The 19310-nt window shown below is 45.3% G+C and overlaps 1 protein-coding gene across 6 annotated transcripts in view; it reads right to left on the reverse strand.

Moving 5' to 3' along the window:
- Nucleotides 1-19310, reverse strand: part of LOC100536629 (NACHT, LRR and PYD domains-containing protein 3) — a 33400-nt gene that overhangs the window by 5893 nt on the left and 8197 nt on the right. For 4 of the 6 annotated variants that reach the window (XM_073948098.1, XM_073948102.1, XM_073948100.1 and 1 more), the window contains exons 6-9: nucleotides 18980-19175; nucleotides 16499-18266; nucleotides 2520-2693; nucleotides 2205-2378 (exon numbers count right to left, since the gene is read on the reverse strand). In XM_073948098.1, coding sequence (XP_073804199.1) covers nucleotides 2205-2378; nucleotides 2520-2693; nucleotides 16499-18266; nucleotides 18980-19175 — 2312 coding nt within the window. Of the gene's footprint in view, nucleotides 1-2204; nucleotides 2379-2519; nucleotides 2694-16498; nucleotides 18267-18386; nucleotides 18504-18979; nucleotides 19176-19310 lie in introns of all 6 variants that reach the window. The other 2 variants (XM_073948097.1, XM_073948099.1) reach the window with 1 other exon arrangement.

The raw sequence follows: 19310 nt of genomic DNA on the forward strand, positions 1-19310 counted from the left end.
TCTGCTGCTTTCACACCTCCAGATCCACTGTTCTGCTCTGAAACAGGATTAACACTGCTATAATGTTTATTGTGTTCTCGCTGCGCTTCACTTTCACACAGAAATGTTGAATGTTGACACCCACAGACAGACACAACCTGGTAAAGTTTTCAAACAGTGAACTGAGACTGCAACTATTAGTGAAATCTATATTAAAGCTCTTCAAATATGATTTAGATTTACAGTAATTGTTTTTCATGTTTAAATCTGATTTATTCTTGTGTTTAAAGCGTTTGTCATTCCTCTACTTCAGTGTCTCAGACTCATTCAGAAATGATTATTAAATGCTGGATTAATGCACAAGAGAGTTTGGCGAACACGTTTTACACCATTTCAAATATATATTATATGTGCGGCTGTATAAGTCACATACAGCGCTCAGCATAATGGAGGACAGCCCATTCTGAAAACCAAGACTTTCCTCCATTTCTCAGTCAATATAGGCAGTGTATTCTGCTGCATTTAAACAGAACACATTTATTAAACTGATTTATTCATGAACATCATATTTTAGTCACCAAACATATTCAGAAATTTAAAGATATTATAATATAATAACATAATAATAATAATAATATATAACATAATACAATTAATTTCAAGGTAAATATTGCAAAAACCCTACAAAATTTCAGCTATTTTTTTCCATTGTTTTGCTTCTCTTGATTTTTCCTCTTTTTAATTTTAAATTTAATAGTTTTCTATAACACATAAATATGAGTGCACTAGTTTTTACACCGTTATCATGAGTTATTATGTTAGATGAGCTCCAGATTCGGCTAATCTATTGTATATGCACACATATAATACTGTAGAGCTTCCTATTAAACTATGAATGTAAAAGAGAGATTAGTGAGGGCTGTACTTATATATGCTGAGCACTGTATATTGTTCACCCAGAGTGTTTACATGGTCACACAGCAGTAACACAACAAGCATTGAGTTTGGGCTAGCTTCTGCTGATGGACATTGCTGTACACTGCCCTTGATGGGCAGTCACTCCGCTGCTCATCCGTTTGCATTGGCTGCCAGTTGCTGCTCGCATCAAATTCAAAGCTCTGATGTTTGCCTACAAAGTGACTTCTGGCCTTGCTCCTTCTTATCTGCTCTCGCTTCTGCAGATGTATGTGTCCTCCAGAAACTTGCGTTCTGTGAATGAACGTCGCCTCATGGTTCCATCCCAAAGAGGGAAGAAATCACTTTCGCTCACGCTCAATCTGCCCAGTTGGTGGAATGAACTCCCTAACTGCATCAGAACAGCAGAGTCACTCGCTACTTTCAAGAAACCACTAAAAACCCAACTATTTAGTCTCCACTACACTTCCTAATCTGCAATTGCCTCTCTGAATATCACACTAACTGTACTCAAAAAAAAAAAAAAACTAATACTACTAATACTTCCCTTCTTAGACTTTACAGACCTGAAACTTGCCTATAGCACTTCTTCATTGTTGCTCTTAGTTGTGTAAATTGCTTCCTTGTCCTCATTTGTAAGTCGCTTTGGATAAAAGCGTCTGCTAAATGACTAAATGTAAATGTAAATGTAAATGTGATGGGTGAGTGGGGGAGTGTCTGTTGTCTCTCAGGTGTGAATTATTCATGAGCATTGTCACTCACACATACAGCTGAGATCACCCAAAACACACTTAACAAAATGTAGATCATTGTAATGTTTTCTCTGAATGAGAGAACAGAATAATTTCACATAATTGTGCAGTAAATATTCTAGTCTACAAGACTGCTTACTCTAAACTCTTGTTCAGGCACATTCAGTCTGGTTTTTTTCCTCTAAAACCTACTAACCACACATAATATTTATTTCGAAAAAAAAAACACCAGCATGAACATCAATATTTCCCACATATTATTGTAGCTCAGTTTGTGCTGAACACAAATGAAACACATGTTGGCCAGTTCTGTGTAATAAGTAGCTGAAATAAGCACAGATGTCAGGGCATGTCAAAACATCTCAGGGGCCAAAATCACCTCAGACCCCTGAGGGTTAACTACAGGTATAGTATGAGCAGTGTGAAACACAATCACTGATAAACCAGAATTCCTGTTATCTGGGGTTTAGTATCACCCAGGGTTAACATGTTCAAGCATGAAGAGCTCTAATATGAAACTGTCTGACTGTAGTTATTGTAGAGTGGAGAATCATTTACCTCAGTGTGTCCAGTTTACAGTGTTGACTCTTCAGTCCATCAGAGAGAAGCTTCACTCCTGAATCCTGCAGGTCATTGTTACTCAGGTCCAGCTCTCTCAGCACACAGTTTGAGGATTGTAGAGCTGAAGACAAACTCTCACAAGAATCGGCAGTGAGTTTACATGTCATCAATCTGAGAAAGAGCATACATTACTAAAAACACACAGTTAATGTGATCTGTCTGATGTAACAAAACGAAACATCAATCAATCAATCAATCAATCAATCAATCAATCAATCAATCAATCAATCAATCAGGTGTTTAAGCTCAGACCTCAGTGTGTCCAGTTTACAGTGTTGACTCTTCAGTCCATCAGAGAGAAGCTTCACTCCTGAATCCTGCAGGTCATTGATACTCAGGTCCAGCTCTCTCAGCACACAGTTTGAGGATTGTAGAACTGAAGATAAACTCTCACAGCACTCAACAGTGAGATTACAGAACTGTAGCCTGTGTAGAGGATAAACACAATATGTATATGTTGATCTGGAGTGTTTAATAGTCTGAAGCACATCTGACTGTAGTGACTGGTTTAACTTCACTAATTAGTGAGCACATCTGCTGATTTTAGCTTTAAATAGTATTTATGTCTATTGTTACGGCTCAGTATCTGTGCCTGTGTTTGTTTGTATTTTTTTCTCTCTCCCTCCTTCTCTACCTATCATTTTCTTTAGGTCCGCCCAGCTCATCTACCTATTGGCCAAGCTAGATGCCAGTCATCATTACCATTTGCGATGACATCATCATTGTCCAATCACAAGCAGACTTCCCCACTTTAAAAGGAAGCCGGTGCAGTCGAAAGCTAGCTTGCTTTTTGCTTTTTGCTTGCTCACTGTTGTGTGTTTGCTATGTTGGTTGACTGTGTGTTTTGCTGGATGGCTGGATTATGTGACAGTTTCTTGTGTTATGTGTGTTATAATCATTTGTGCTGAAATCGATCTTTAAAAGTGTTCTAATTGTGTTTTCTCTCTGATTACCAGATATACGACATCAGTGGGATTCGAGGAACAGGGTAGATGTCACGTGACCTACATGTTGCTACACGTAGGAGATACCAATGTATTATACACACTAGTTTAGAAGTGTGCGCCACTAATTGTAAGTTTTGTTTACGTTTGTGTTTAGAAGTGTAGTTTAGATAGGGCGTGAAAACTTTTCTTTCTCTTTCTTTTATTAGATAGTATAGAGATTGTGGGTTCTAGTTAGAGTTGTGTTTTGTTATATTATTTTCTTTGGCGCCACTTTTGTTCCTCCTCCCCTTTATTACAACCATTGATTTATTCTTGTTTTCTTTATTTTGTATATACTTTGTTCATCATTTTTCCACTTTGTAAAATAAACACTTATTTTGGCATAATTTGGTTGTTTGTCTGCTCCATTGCCGCCACCATTCATAAAGAGTCATAAGTTTTAAATGTTGCTTTAACCCTAGTGTTTCCATCTTAAAATAACCGTAACACTATAAAACACAAATGGCTTCCTTCAGATGTTCCAATAGCCCAACTCTTTATGTAACACCTAAAACTGCAAAACAGGAATTTTTAAAATAGTTTTATTTATTATTATTTAACAAACAAACTAATGACAATAATCTTCTGTAGCATCTTTAAAGTTGCATCTCAAAGCACTTTTCAGACTAAAGTGAAACAGATGCATATGTGACAGAAATATAGAAGATATATAAATATATTCATTGCTGTTTGCTGTTTTTGTTTCTAAAGATTCCTCCATGTCAGTGATCAGGGGCCTGTTTTAGAAAGGAGGTTAACTGAAAACTCAGAGTATTTTAACCCTGAAATGAGAGAAACGTTCGAGGTTACTAAAGTAACCCTTCGTTCCCCGAGGAGGGGAACGGAAGCACTATAAGTGGATTTGATTGTAAAATCCACGCATTGGGAGGTTCGGTTCAGAAGCTACTCGTCTGAAAGAGTATTGAACGGGCCAATTAAGAATGAATTGGCAGCGCAAGCCTGCGCAGGTGAGCGACATAAGCAATCAACTGAGTATATAAGCTCACCTGGCGCCAGCAGACGCTATCCTTTTTAAGCTGAAGAGACTTTCAACAGCTAAGGGACAGTCATTATGGCGACGGAGTATAGTGCTTCCGTTCCCCTCCTCGGGGAACGAAGGGTTACTTTAGTAACCTCGAACGTTCCCCTTCGGGGGGAACTTCAGCACTATAAGTGGATTTGATTGTAAAATCCACGCATTGGGAGCCCATTGAAAGCGCCATAATGACTGCACCTTACCAACAACCCCGATGAGGAGATAGTCAAGCAAGCGTGACGCACCCACATCATGGGGGGCGCGGTCCTCCAACGTGTCCCTGGCCCTAATTTATCCTACTTCAACAGAAGTTTTACGGATTTAGATATATTTTTTGGGAAGTCGTGAGCATCTAGATAATTCTAGGAAATACGACAGTACGTTGGGAAGCGTGCAATCCCGATAGGGAGGACGCTGCGGAGGCCATCTGTTACCCAAGGGGGGATAGATGGCAGAATTTACATATGGACTAGCCCTAAAAAGGGGGAGTACGCATAGCAAAAGAGTGGTTAGCGGGGAGGGAAGACACGGGTCCGCCCAGGGGGGGGACTTAACCGTGGCGGAATAAGCATATGGGATCGCCTAGTGGGGATCACGCATAGCAGGCACCTATACCCAAAACGCAGGCTGACCAGCGGGCAGACCTACAACGTAGTGGGCCAGCAAGTGACTCCTCCGCTGAGTCAGTGCTGGGGGCCACGGAGGAATCTGCAGGGCTCACCTGACGGGGAACTTTACTGACAGATAAAAAGGCGCACGTATCTCCGTGTTAGGGAAAATGGCGCAGCAAGCGTGTTTCAACACCCTACCGAATTGTTTCCTCAATCACCAAGGGTTACCTAATACCCTTGAGGAAACCGGCTCCACTCGCAGATTGTAAAACCTTGCAAATGTGTTGGGTGTCACCCAGCCCGCAGCTCTACAGATGTCTGTTAGAGGGGCGCCGCGTGCGCGCGCTCGAGAGGATGCGAAGCTCCGAGTGGAGTGCGCACGCGCTCTCGGGGGACGCGGCTCATCTCGGCTCTGATAGTGAAAAAAAGGCATCCACAATCTAGTGGGAACTTATTTCGGTACGGCACTTCCCTGCTGCCGACCGCTATAACAGACGAAGAGCTGCTCAGATGATCTAAACTCTGAGTGCGGTCCGGATAATACGCAAAACGCGAACTGGACAATAAGAAGGGCTGGGTCTGCCTCCTCCGAGGGCAGCACTTGCAGGCTCACTACCTCGTATTAAAACGGAGTGGTAGGAACCTTGGGCACATATCGCGGGCTGGGTCTCAGGACGTGAGAGAAGCCAGCCCAATTACAGGCACGAGTCACTGACCGAAAAATGTCTCCGGGTCCCCGACCCTCTAATCGATATCAACGCGACCAGCAGAGCTGTCTTCAGGGACAGAAAGATACTGAGTCGAGGATCGAAGGGATCTGACGCGGCTTGTGTAGCGAGGGCGAGATCCTAAGAGGGCATGAGAGGGGGCGGGGTGGATTAATTCGCTTAAGGCCCCCGAGGAACCGGATGATGAGGTTATGCGTTCCCACGGTGCTGCCAGCCACCGCGTTATGAGAGCGGAGATGGCAGCCACGTAACCTTGAGTGTGGAGGGCGACAGCCTGCTCTCCAACTTCTCTCGGCGTAAAGAAAGCACAACGCTGATCTGGCAAATTACGGGGGTCTTCTCAGCGAGAGACACACCATTCAGTGAATAGACTCCACGTCAGGGCATAGGCGCGCTCGGGGAGGGGGCTCTAGCCCGAGTGACGGTATTAGCCACCGCAATCGGAAGTTACCTAAGTCTTCCTCGCGTCTAAAAATCTCTTCAAAGATCGACGAGGGTGCCAGGTGGTGCCCTGTCCCTGAGAGAGTAGGTGCTCTCTCGAAGGGACTGCCAGGGGAGGGCTATCGCGAGGGAGAGCTCTGACATCCAGGTCCGGTTGAGCCAGAGGGGCGCAACCAGCAACCTGTTCCTCGTCCTCCCTGACCTTGCACAGTAACTGCACGAGCAGGCTCACTGGGGGAAACGCGTATTTGCGCGTGCCCCGAGGCCAGCTGTGGGCCAGTGCATCCGTGCCGAGAGCACTCGGTCAGGGAAAGAACAACTGGCAATGAGCGATCTCGGGGGAAGCAACAGATCGATCTGGGCTTCCCCGAATCGCGCCCATATCAGCTGAACAGACTCGGGGTGGAGTCTCCATTCTCCAGGACGCAAGGCTGCCGTGAGAGCGCATCGGCTGCACGGTTGAGCTTGCCTGAATATGAATGGCGTGCAGCGATTTCAGCCGCGGATGACTCCAGAGGAGCAGACGGCGGGCGAGCTGAGACATGCGGCGAGAGCGCATACCCCCTATACGGCTGATATACGCCACCGCCGCCGTACTGTCCGTCCTGACCAGCACGTGTTGCCGCTCCAACACCGGAAAAAAACGGTGGAGAGCGAGGAACACTGCCAACAGCTCCAGGCGATATGCCAATGCAACTGGGTACCTTTCCACAGGTCCGCAGCCGCATGCCCGCAACGCACAGCCCCCCAGCCCGTGTTGGAAGCGTCTGCTGAAACGACAACAAGACTGGACGCCTGTTCTAGAGACACCCAGGCCTGTAGGAACGAGGGGTCGCTCCAAGGGCTGAGGGCGCGGCGACACAGCGCAGTAACAGAGACTCGGTGTGCGCGCGCGTGCCATGCGCGTCTGGGGACTCGATCGTGAAGCCAGTGCTGAAGTGGTCTCATATAGAATAATCCGAGCGGCATGAAGCGGCTGCGGATGCCATATGCCCCAGGAGCCTCTGAAATAGTTTCAGTGGGACCACTATTTTACTGTCGAGCTCTCTCAGACAGTACAGCATCAGCTGAGCGCGCTCTCCGGAGAGGCGCGCTGCCATGGGGACCGAGTCCAGCTCCGGCCCGAGAGAAGAGATCCTCTGCACGGGGGTGAGTTTGCTCTTTTCTCGGTTGACCTGAAACCCCCACAGGTGGAAGTGCCAGAGCACTTTGTCTCTGTGCATAATCAACTCTGTGCATAATCAAAAGAGAGGGCAAAATTCAGCCAGTCGTAAAGAAATTGAGCATGCAGATGCCCGCGAGCCGAAGGGGCGCTGAGGCACCCTCCGCGGGCTTGGTGAGGACCCGCGGAGACAGAGAGAGCCCGAAGGGGAGGGCTTTGTATTGCCAAGCTCGACCTTCAAACGCAAACCGCAGAAACTGTCGGAAGAGTGGAGACATGGAAATACGCGTCCATCAGGTCTAATGCTGCAGACCAACCCAGAGGACGAACGCACCGGAGGATGCGCTTCTGCGTGAGCATTCTGAACGGCAGCTTGTGCAGGCAGCGGTTCAAAACGCGCAGATCTAGGATTGGCCGTGACCCACCGCTCTTTTTGGGCACGATGAAGCGTGGGCTGTAAAACCCACTCTCCATCTCAGCTGGAGGGAGCGGCTCGATTGCATCCTTCGCCAGGAGGACAGCAATCTCCTCTCGCAAGACAGGGGCGGACAGGGGGCTGACCCTGGTGAATACACACCCGTGACTTGGGGGGCCGTTTCGCGAACTGAATCGCATAGCCGAGTCTGATTGTGCGTATGAGCCACCGCGAAGAGCTGGCCCGCGCTAACCAGGCAGGCAGAGCTCTCGCTAATGGACTCATCGCTACAATCGCTGACGTACCAGCAGTGGGGCAGCGCGGAGTGGGTGTGCTGATCCGGGAAGCTCGCGGGTCCCACGGAAAAGCTGGAGGTGAGATATTTGCTCTCAGTCCAAACCCGAGCTCCGGAGGGGAGGCTCGAGGGGTGGGAGAAAGGAGACCGTCCTCCCAGCGCTCGTGAGCCACTGGCGAAACGCACCGAATCTGCAAGTTAGAAAGCATAGCGTCCCAGACTGGCAGATTTCGGGCTGTCACATCTGGGGAAGTGAAAAGTGCCCTTTCATAATGTTTTCATGGCAGTAAAAAGTGCCGTTGGAAATGGGGCCCCGCCCTCCAGCGGGGAAAGAGCAAGTTCCCTCTTCTCCAGATGGCCTGTCCCAGGGGCGCTTCGCGGTCCGTTGCCGGACTTAGCGGCGTTCTGGGCAGGGGGGCTGCCTGCTTCCGAGGTGCCCGACGCGCTCGCTTCGCCGGAGGCGTGTGCGGGGGCGGAGCAGCTCTCGTAGGCGGGCGCCTTCGGCGAGGAGCAGGTATGAATGGCACGGCGGGCGGAGCGGGCTACGGACCGCCGATAAGACATCACCCACCAACTGCTCTCTCACCGCCTTGAATTCCTGGGTGAATTCACAGACAGTGTCGCCGAACCTGGCTGGGGATATGGGGAAGTCAAGAAAGCGGACTTTGTCGACTTTGCGCATATCAGCCAGGGGTGGCGCTCCTGGACCACTAATGTGGACATCGTCCTCCCCAACGCACACGCAGCGGACTCAGTAGTCCGAAGAGCTAAGTCGGCGGCGGTGCGAAGCTCGTAAGCCTGGGTTGGACCCACCCTCGTGCAGCTCGGCCAGCGCCTGCGCTTGGTAGCGCTGGTAGGTGGCTATCGCATGCAAGGCGGAAGCAGCCTGGCCCGCAGCTATGTAAGCTCTAGCTCCGAGGGAGGTAGATAACTTACAGGCTTTGGATGGGAGACGAGGCGGACCCCGCCAAGAAGAGGCGCCGCGCGGATTTACCGCCATCGCACACTCAACCTGAGGAATCGCCACATACCCCCTGGCTGTTTCACCGTCAAGAGTGGTTAGGGTGGAGGAACACGCAGCACGAGCAGAAAAAAGTGCTTTACAAGACCGCGTGAGCCTACTGTGCACCTCCGGGAAGAAGGGAACGCCCCTCTAGTCGGTCCGGCCGCGGAGCTGGGGGATAAACCATCTCCAACCCACGGCCGAAGCAGCCCGGGAAAGCACGGCTAACATGTCCGTTTCAGGATCCGTAGTGACAGCACTCACCAGCCCGAAGGGGGCGAGCGGGTCTGGATCATCATCGGACAATGAAAGCCCACCCTCCGATGCCGCGGTGGACATCTGGTCTCCGGTGTCATCGGGCGTAAGGGCTACCATCTGTTAGACGGATCGCTTCCCCTGCCCGAAGCTTGGATGGAGCGCTTAGAGGAGCGGGAGGTCCGCGGGCCCGTGGGCGACGGATTATCTCTCGCTGAAACCCTCAGATCTGCTCGAGTGCCCGCTGCAGAGCAGGGGACAACTGGGGTGGTTCGCCCTTTTGCAAAGGCTAACCGCGATCTTGCGCAACAGTCATGGCATCGCAATGACGACATGAACTGCCCGCGAGCAGCGCATTAACATGCTGGACCCCCAGACATGTAACGCAGTGCCCGCGCCCATCATCCGAGGACAGGAAACCACCGCATCCAGAAACGCACAGTCGGAGCGCCGTCCTGATAAGGACGTGCTGCACGACTGTGTTGCTCTTTCTGTGAAGTTTGCAACTTTATACGCACCGCTCTGGAGGACCGGACCCAAAGAACGCCAGGCAAGGGAGAAACCCAGCTCGACCGTCTGCTGCTGCGTGTACACACTCTGGACCGGGAGAATGCTCTCGTTCGCTCAGAATCGCTGGTCACAGCAGGAGGAACCCTCATCGACTCGATCAGAAAGTCTCTGAAGCGAAAAGGATAGCGTCTGCTGGCGCCAGGTGAGCTTATATACTCAGTTGATTGCTTATGCCGCTCACCTGCGCAGGCTTGCGCTGCCAATTCATTCTTAATTGGCCCGTTCAATACTCTTTCAGACGAGTAGCTTCTGAACCGAACCTCCCAATGCGTGGATTTTACAATCAAATCCACTTATAGTGCTGAAGTTCCCCCCGAAGGGGAACTCTGGGTTTTCCATTTCAAAATGGCAGGTTTGTTAAACTGGAGAAAGCAGGGTAAGTCAAGCCTGTTTCTGAAAGAGAGGTAACTTTAACTCACAGTCAGTTAATGTGGTAACTTACTCTGTGAATCTAACCTGGTCAGGAGCAGGTTTTATTCTCTAAACTCAGAGTTTCTGTCTGTCTCCTCCCCTTTTATAAAGATGAAGCGTTATTTCTCGCCTTAGCCTTACGTTTCCACCCACCTATTTTAATGCTCATTTTGGATACATGCATAAAAACGATTGATAGAAATGTCAGGATGCACATAACTTTTTAAAGTATGCATAACTGAGTAGGATAAACTTTTATTCGATAGAAAATGTGCGCATAAACTACGATGGAAACACTTTTACTGAACAAATTACAGTATGTACATTAAAAAAAGATCCTGATCATATGATAATGAAAATGTGTGTAAATGAACAAACCAGCAGGCTGAGCACACTGTAACACGTCTTAAATATTGTTTTAGTCATTCTAAAATGCCTTAACTGTTTCAGTATTACCGTACGTTCACACCGAAAGCGGCGAGAGCGTCAAAGTAGCCGGAAGTCATTCATTTTCAATGAGAGCCGGCGTCGATAAGCGACGAGGAGCAGCGCGGCGCGTCTTCGCCGGCGTGAGCGTCGAGGAGAGTTGAAATGAAGTCAACTTTATGGTAATGAGCTTTGACGCGGTTCGGCGGCAAGCAATCAGAATGAAGACGTCCACCGCTTGATAGCAGTTCATGGAACACAGACCTGTGAACTTTGGTTCCGACCACAGTTGTTCCCAAGGGTTTGATTATTGCGGTCGCCGGATTTCCCATTATTTACAATGTTTTCTTACAGGAACATACATTAAATAAGTTACTGGCGAGTTACTGATGTTCATTAATGTTATATAAATTTATCTTTAAAAAGCGGGAATCTCACACGATGTGACAGTACAAAACAGCACGGCTGCTTCAGGATATTTCAGACATATGGACACATATTGGATAAATAGAGCAAAGCCACACCACACGCAACTTGATCTTCCATTGTTGTATGAATTTGATAAGAAGTGCGCAACATTTTCACGCTAGAAACATGTTTTATGCAGAAATGTAACTGATATGCTGCAACGGCTCCTTTAAGTACGAGATCAATTTAGCGAGTTTTGACGCTCTCACCGCCGGAGCTGAAGGCAGACAGCGTTGTCACCAGGGTGGCCAGAGCGACCTTGCACGCTCTCGCCGCTTTCGGTGTGAACGTACGGTTAGTGTATATTATTAATTACCTCCGAACGTCTGGTGCGTGTCAAGAGTCTCCGCGTCTCATGGCATCAGACGCCCCCACGTGTTCATTGTGTTTCAGCGTTGTCTTCTGCCACAAGTACATTAATTAGGCTAAATAAAGAATTAATTGACGCAGCTTCTTCTACCACAGTAAATTCTGTTTTTACTGTTGATATTTGGTGCCAGTTTAAACAGAAAGTGACGATTTTTTTCTCTTTGACTCGTTGGATGGAATTTTATGCGCATCTTTTATGCAATATTCCAGTTTTGCACATACATTTATGTAATATATTTGGATGGAAACAGCTATTGCCTACATTTTAGTCACACATAGAAGAACTGTACGAGAATGGCTTATCCTTTTTTTTTTAATAAATAATTAAATTAAATTCACCTTCGACATGCATGTAACTAGATTAATGGGATTATTATTCTTTCTATAAATTATTTTTAGTACTGCTTACCTTCTAAATGTTATATTAACCTCTATCACTTGATCAATAAAAAAGGCAGGCACACAAGTGTACTGTTAAATCATTTAAAACTAATAAATGTATAGAAAAGTTTAGAAAAAAATATAAACGTCACAAATTACATTACTTATTTTATTATACTTACATATTTAAATACTTAAAAAGTGAAATTAGGCATTAACTTGAGCAGCTGTTTTCCCACGCTAACTGTCTCTTCTTCACTGATGGTTGCTTCTTTTCAAATATATACACGCTCAAATTTGCTATAACTTTGCATGAGAACATCAAGTTCAGCTGGAGAAAGAAATGGTGATCTCTTTTATAAGATGTTGCCATAGTCACTCGTAATGTCTGCGCTCCATTAATAATGCCTTTTTAAAGTCACGGTGTGCGCGCTTAACTCTGAGTTGGTCTACTCGAAGTTGATTGACCCAGCTCAGATCAGCTGTTCTGAAACCGAAAACTCAGAGTTTTTAATCTCTCGGTAAATCAACTCAGAGTTCAAGTTTAAACTCCGAGTTGTTTGAACCTCCTTACTGAAACAGGCCCCAGGACTGTCTGCCCTGTAATCTTGCCCGCAGCTCCTCAGCCTTATTCAGCCATGTCCACCATTTCAGTTGTCTCTAGTACAGCAGTTTCAATCTTCTCCAGTACATCAGACACAGTTTCTAGCGCTAACAGTATGTTGTAGCGAGGACATAAACAAGGATGTCAACAACGGGAAATGCTGTTTGGCACTGCTAACAATTTAGCTAAAAATTCAGTGCAAAAAATGCAGTGTCTCTCTATGCGGACGCTTTCCCTGCGTTCCACATCTCAGATAACTAACACTCTAAAGATATGAGAATGTTTCATATGACCCACACATGCTTATTCTGAATATATGTGACAGACTCTTGTCAGATGATATTTTAGAGAGCAGGCGTGAGCTTCAGCCATGTCCTCTGTGTCATTTTCTGTATGAGTCAGGCTCACACTGATACGGCTAACAGCTACTCTGACTGATAGGATTTACACAGCGCAAAAGTGCGTGCTTGTAGAGCCGTGACACTTTTCCTGGTGACATGAAGCCGATCTGCAAATCACAGCACAATACATTAGCTGACCAATCAAAGCCTCTTGAGGACGGGCCTTTCAGAGGAACTAGGACATATGACATTGTTCTACATGTTAGATGAGTAGCTGTATATAGTCAAAGTCCGATATAGGAAAAATAAGCTGATTTTCTACAAATGAAGCATGAGCACACATCGCATTGCATTCTATCAACACAACCAAGCCTTAAAAATACACTCTAGACCCCCCCTTTAAGGACATCCAGGCAGTCTAGAGGTGTTTGAAACCTCCAGAAAGGTGGGCTCGCATCATCATGGAGGGTTTCACCAGCTCCAGTATAGATCTGTGCTCCTGCTGTTGATCCTGATCAACTCAACTCAATTTATTTCTAGAGCACTTTCAACCAACCACAATGGCTACCAAAGTGCTGTACATAAAACACAGACTACAAGCAAACATACAAGAAACCAAATACATCAACTCACAACACACGAGTAAAAGCTGAAGAAAATAAGTGTTTCAGTGACCTCTGAAAACACTCGAGAGTTGGAGAAGTTCTTAAGGAGAGTGAAAGATCGGGCCAGAGTCTTGAAGCTGCTACTGAAAAAGCTCGATCACCTCCACATATCAAGCGTGAACTTGCAAATAGAGTCGATCCTTAGTGTGAAGAGATCTTACGGGTTGGTGTATATTAATTAGCTCAGAAATATACTCAGAGGCCATGGAGGAATTTATAAACATACAGGAGTACTTTGTACTGAATTCTAAACTGGATCGACAGCCAGTGTAGAGAAACCAGTACAGGTGTAATGTGCCTTTTCTGTGCCTGTTAAAAGCCTGGCAGCTGAGTTCTCCAATCTCTCATATCAGCCAAACAATTTAACAAAGCCTGAAGGGAGGATTGATTTGAGAGTCATCAGCATATAGATGGTAATTTATGCCATGCTTTTCAAAAAAATTCCCAACAGAAATAAGGAAAGGGAAAACAAAACTGGACCCAACATCGAGCCCTGCAGTACCCCACACATTAATTGAATGACAGAAGAACAAGAGTTGCCCAAACTGACTGATGTAGTTCTATACTTCAGATATGAAGAGAACCAGTCCATGGCTAGACCCTGGATACCAGCGTGTTCTCTAAGCTGATCAATGAGGATGTCATGATCCACTGTATCAAAAGCAGCAGTGAGATCCAATAATAAAAGAAGAACAGGGCTACCTGAACCAAGCTCCAGCAAGACATCATTTGAAACCCACAATAGAGCGGACTCTGTGCTATGACCAACTCTAAACTGACTGATATTTATCAAAAACGTTATTATTAAACATGAAATCATTCAGCTGTACAGACACAATCCTCTCTAAAACATTTGAGATAAAAGCCCTGATTCACAGGATCTGCCCTGGTTTACCATCCATTAGTCCCTGCCTTGGCTTTATCCTCCTCTCTGTCCACCTGCCTGTCAGTTTCCCCCTCACCATCTGTCCTGTACTCTGTCATGGTTTCATTAACCTGCCTCTCCCCCATCACCCTTGTCCACTGTAACACCTCCAGCTGCTGAACTCACTCTTGTTTTGTGTTTTCCTCTGAGGATCATCTGGAATCTTTTCCCAGAAGGGAGCTGTGTCACGGTCCTGGTTGTCCTGTCCTTGTACTGTTGTGTTATCCTTGTGTTCTCTGTGGTCACCCCAGTTTTCCCCATGTTACTTGCCCAGTTACTCTTCACCCCCATGTTAACTCACTAGTCTCTGTGTGATTAAGCTCCTCTGTTTCAGTCATTATGTGTTGATCATAGTTTGCTGTATGTGTGTGTGTGTTTCTCTTGCTTGTGTTTTCTGCTCTTCAGCTCTGGCGTTTTCTTTGTGTATGGATTATATTTAACATTAGAACTGAAACTAGATCCAGCTCTTGCATTTGTTTTGCCTGCCTGCATGATTAGAAGGTATAATAAAGAAGAGGGTTGCATGGCGGTTCATTGGTAAGCACTTTCGCCTAACAACAAGAAGGTCGCTGGTTTGAGTCCTAGCTCCAGTTTCCCCCACAGTGTGAAGACATATGGTATAGGTGAATTGGGTGAACAAAACTGACCATAGTGTATGAGTGTGTGTCTGAGTCATTGTTACCTTATAATTATCAGCATAGATATGAGTCAAAATAGACAGAATGGAGAAAACATCAGTGTGATCATTCCACTCCAGTCCAGAAAGGACTTTAAAGGTGCTGTATCATTTTATAGCTGACTTGTGTGCAATTTAGACGATAACAGCCATATCACCCTGCAGCCCAAGACAGGTTACTCCCTGAAGCTAAGCAGAGCTGAGCCTGGCCAGTGCCTGGCTGGGAGACCACATGGGAAAACGAGGTTGCTGTTGGAAGTGGTGTCAGTGAGGCCAGCAGGGGGCGCACATCCTGTGGTCTGCATGAGTCCTAATGCCCTAGTGAAAGTGAAGGTGACACTACACTGTCAGTGGGCGCCGTCTTTCTGATGAGACATTAAACTGTGGTCCTGACTCTGTGTGGTCTTCAAAAATCCCATGGCACTTCTCATAAAGAGCAGGGGTGTAGCCCCGGTGTCCTGGCCAAAGTCCCTCAATCGGCCCTTACGATCATGGCCTCCCAATCATCTCCATATCTTTTTATGACACCTAAACACCATTAGCTATTGACCTACATGGTAGGAAAAACAACTGGTGTGTAAGTCAATGGTTACAGGTTTTAGCTTTTATCAAATTATCTTCTTTTATGTTCAACAGGAGAAAACAAAGAAAACAAAGTGAGTAAGAATTAGTAAATTCACTTTTTGGGTAAACTATCACTTACACAACCACTGCCAAAACCTGAATCTGAATGTTATTTAAAAAACACTAAAACATTACATAATGAACAATTATTAATGTAGTTTGCAGTTTAGTTGATATCAATATTGTTCATGTTCATTAACATGATGTCATGTCATTTCTTATTTTCATCCGCTTATCCATGGCCGGGTCGCAGGGGCAGCAGTCTTAGGAGAAAACCCCAGACATCCCTCTCCCCAAACACTTGCACCAGCTCCTCCGGGTGGATCCTGAGGCGTTCCCAGGCCAGCCGAGAGACATAGTCCCTCCAGCATGTCCTGGGTCTTCGCCGAGGCTTCCTCCCTGTGGGACAGATGCCCGAGCCAACTCAGCTGACTTCGGCTGTTCAGTGTTTGAACTCTCAGCAGTGAAAAGTAAACCACACTGAACTGAACTAAACTGAACAGCAACACAAAACTGAACTGACACTGTTTACTATGGTCTTCTATGTGAAGCTGCTTTGATGCAATCTACATTATTAAAGTGCTATAGAAATAAAGATGAATTGAATTGTCGATGTGGAGGTGCAGTGGCTCTACTCTGAGCTCTTCCCATATGGCAGAGCTCCAGACCCTGTCTATAAGGGTGCGCTCTGCAACCCTGCGAAGCAAACTCATTTTGGCTGCTTGAATCCAAAATTTTGTCCTTTCGGTCAGCTCATGACCATTAACATAATATACTTTATTATTTAAATTCAGGAAATGTCTACTTCTTAGATGAAGAAAAAAAGGACATTGACTTACAGAGCTCTTTTGGAGGTTTTGATGACTGCTGATAGTCTGATGAGACACTCGTCTGATCTCTGGAATTTCTGAAGCTCAAACTCCTCCAGCTCCTCCTCTGAGGTCAACAACACAAAGACCAGAGCAGACCACTGGGCAGGTGAAAGGCGAGCAGATGACAGACTTCCACTACTGAGGTGAGACTGAATCTCTTTCAGCAGAGTTTGGTCGTTCAGTTCATTCAGACAGTAGAACAGATTGATGGATCTCTCTGGAGACAGATTCCCTTCAAGTTTCTGCTTGATGTAGGCAATTACTTCCTCTTTGCTCTGGTCTCTGTCATCCTGCTGTGTCAACAGGCCTCGTAAGAGTTGTCGACTGGACTGGAGTGACAGACCGAGAAGGAAGCGAAGGTAAAGGTCCAGATGTCCATTCTCACTTTCCAGAGCCTTGTCTACTGCTGTCTTCAGGAAATCAATCATGGACTCATCTCTGCTGTTTTCTGCTTGTGTCTTGTCTCTGTCTAGAATCAGATGTTGATAAAGGGCTGCAATGAACTCCTGAATGCTCAAGTGAAGAAAGCAGTACATGGTACCAAGAATGATTCCCGTCTCCTCCTTAAAGATCTGGGTACACATGCCTGAGTACACCGATGTCTTATAGACGTCAATGCCACAGTCTTTCAGATCGCTCTCATAGAAGATCACATTGTTTCTTTCCAGCTGCTGGAAGGCCAGTTTCCCCAGTGAAAGGATGAGCTTTGGATCCCAGGAGACATCTGCTGTGTTTTCCCCATCATACTTTCTTCTGCTCTGCTGGATCTGAAAGCGGAGAAAGTGTGTGTACATCTGTGTCAGAGTCTTGGGAGATTCCTGCAGTGTTTCAGCATGAGCCCTGTGTTTCAGTTTCAGTATGTTCTGGAGAACAGTGGCTGAAATCCAGCAGAAGACTGGGATGTGGCACATAATAAAGAGACTCTTTGACTGTTTAATGTGATCAATGATTTCTCTGGCCTGATTCTGATCTGTGAGTCTCTTTCTGAAGTACTCCTCCTTTTGGGCATCATTGAATCCTCGTATCTCTGTCAGCCGGTCGATACAGTCAGCAGGAATCTTACTGGCAGCTGCTGGTCTGCTGGTGATCCAGATGAGAGCAGAAGGAAGCAGATTTCCCTTGATGAGGTTCGTCAGGAGAACATCCAGAGAGACTGCTGAAGATACATCACCACACGTCTCATTACCAGCAAAGTTCAGAGGAAGACGACATTCATCCAATCCATCAAGGATGAACAGGACTTTGAATCGTGTGCTTCTTGTAAGGTTCAGTCCTTTAGTCTCAGGGAAAAACTGAGTTATGAGGTCTTTTAAACTTTGTCTTTCTTTCTCCTTTAAGTTCATCTCTCTGAATGGAAGAGGAAATATGAAACTGATGTCTTGATTTTCTTCTCCTTCAGCCCAATCCAGAACAAACTTTTGCACAGAGACTGATTTCCCGATGCCAGCAACTCCTTTTGTCAGGACAGTTCTGATCTGCTCGTCTTGTTCAGCTGCTTCAAACAAATGTTTGCATTCAACCTGTATCTCTAGTGACTGATGACGTCTGGAAGCAGCTTCAATCTGTCTGATCTCATGTTCAGTGTTGACCTGTTCACTCGCACCCTGAGTGATGTAGAGATCTGTGTAGATGTTATTCAGAAGTGTGGAGTCTCCTTGCTGAGCAATTCCTTCAAACACACTTTGATATTTCCTCTTCAGGCTACATTTAAGCTGATTAATGAAGAACAGCTCATCTAAACACAGGAGCAAAGAAACAGAGAGATTTAGGCTTGACTTTTCCAGATTTTTTGTAATTAATATAGATTGCCATGACCCAGAAAACATTGGTCTGATGGCAACTTCATGTGGCTTACCAAAAATGGTTGCAGTAGATCGTAGATCATTTACACACCATTGTAAATAAGTTGTGAAAGGGACCTCTGTATTACAGGGGATTATATTATTCCAGTAAATCTTTTTTCCTGGTGTTACTAGATGGTAAACAAACTATGAACAATTGATCTTTAAAGTGTGAGTTAATATATTAGTTAAGTGTTAGTTATTAGCTTGCGTATGTTACTGGGACGTTATTCTGAAGTTGCAACTATTCCTCATTTACTAACAGTTATTAAATGAAGAGCAGGTGCAACTTTAAGATAACGTCCAAATAACATATATCAACTATTAACTGATACTTAACAAGTCTTTAGTAAGTAATTTACTACAGCTTGTTCATGATCTACTACTAATGTATTAGGTATAGTTATAAATCATTTAAATACAGTTAACAAGTCATTTATAACTTGTTAAGTAACAGCTTGTAAGTTATCTGTTGGCTATCTATAAGACAGTTACAAATCATTAACAATTAAAGCATTTTGGATACATTTTTTATACATTTTTTTTTTATATAATCGCTGTTTCAGCGGTCAACAGATGTTCAAATGTTTGCTGGGCAATCTCTTACCTTCAAGAATATCAGCAGCTTGATCTTGCTTCATCTCTCTCAGGAAGAAGAGTGTGAGATCAAGAGCTGCTTCTCTGATAATGCTTCTGTTCTCAGTAAACTCCTTTACAAACTCTTGACTGTTTTCTTCCTGTAAGATTTTCTTAAAGTTTCCCAGTTCATTCTTCAGGAATCTGATCATTTTGCTCTCAAGATTCTATGAGTGAAGAAAAGAGAAGAACAATATTTAATGAAATCATTGATTCACACACAGCTGTAAATCCACAAACCCAATAACTGAAAATACATTATACAACATGATCATATGAGTCTGTTAAACTGCATGATTCTG

The sequence above is a fragment of the Danio rerio genome, chromosome 4, assembly GCF_049306965.1.
Source record: "Danio rerio strain Tuebingen ecotype United States chromosome 4, GRCz12tu, whole genome shotgun sequence".
NCBI classification, from domain to species: Eukaryota; Metazoa; Chordata; class Actinopteri; order Cypriniformes; family Danionidae; genus Danio; species Danio rerio.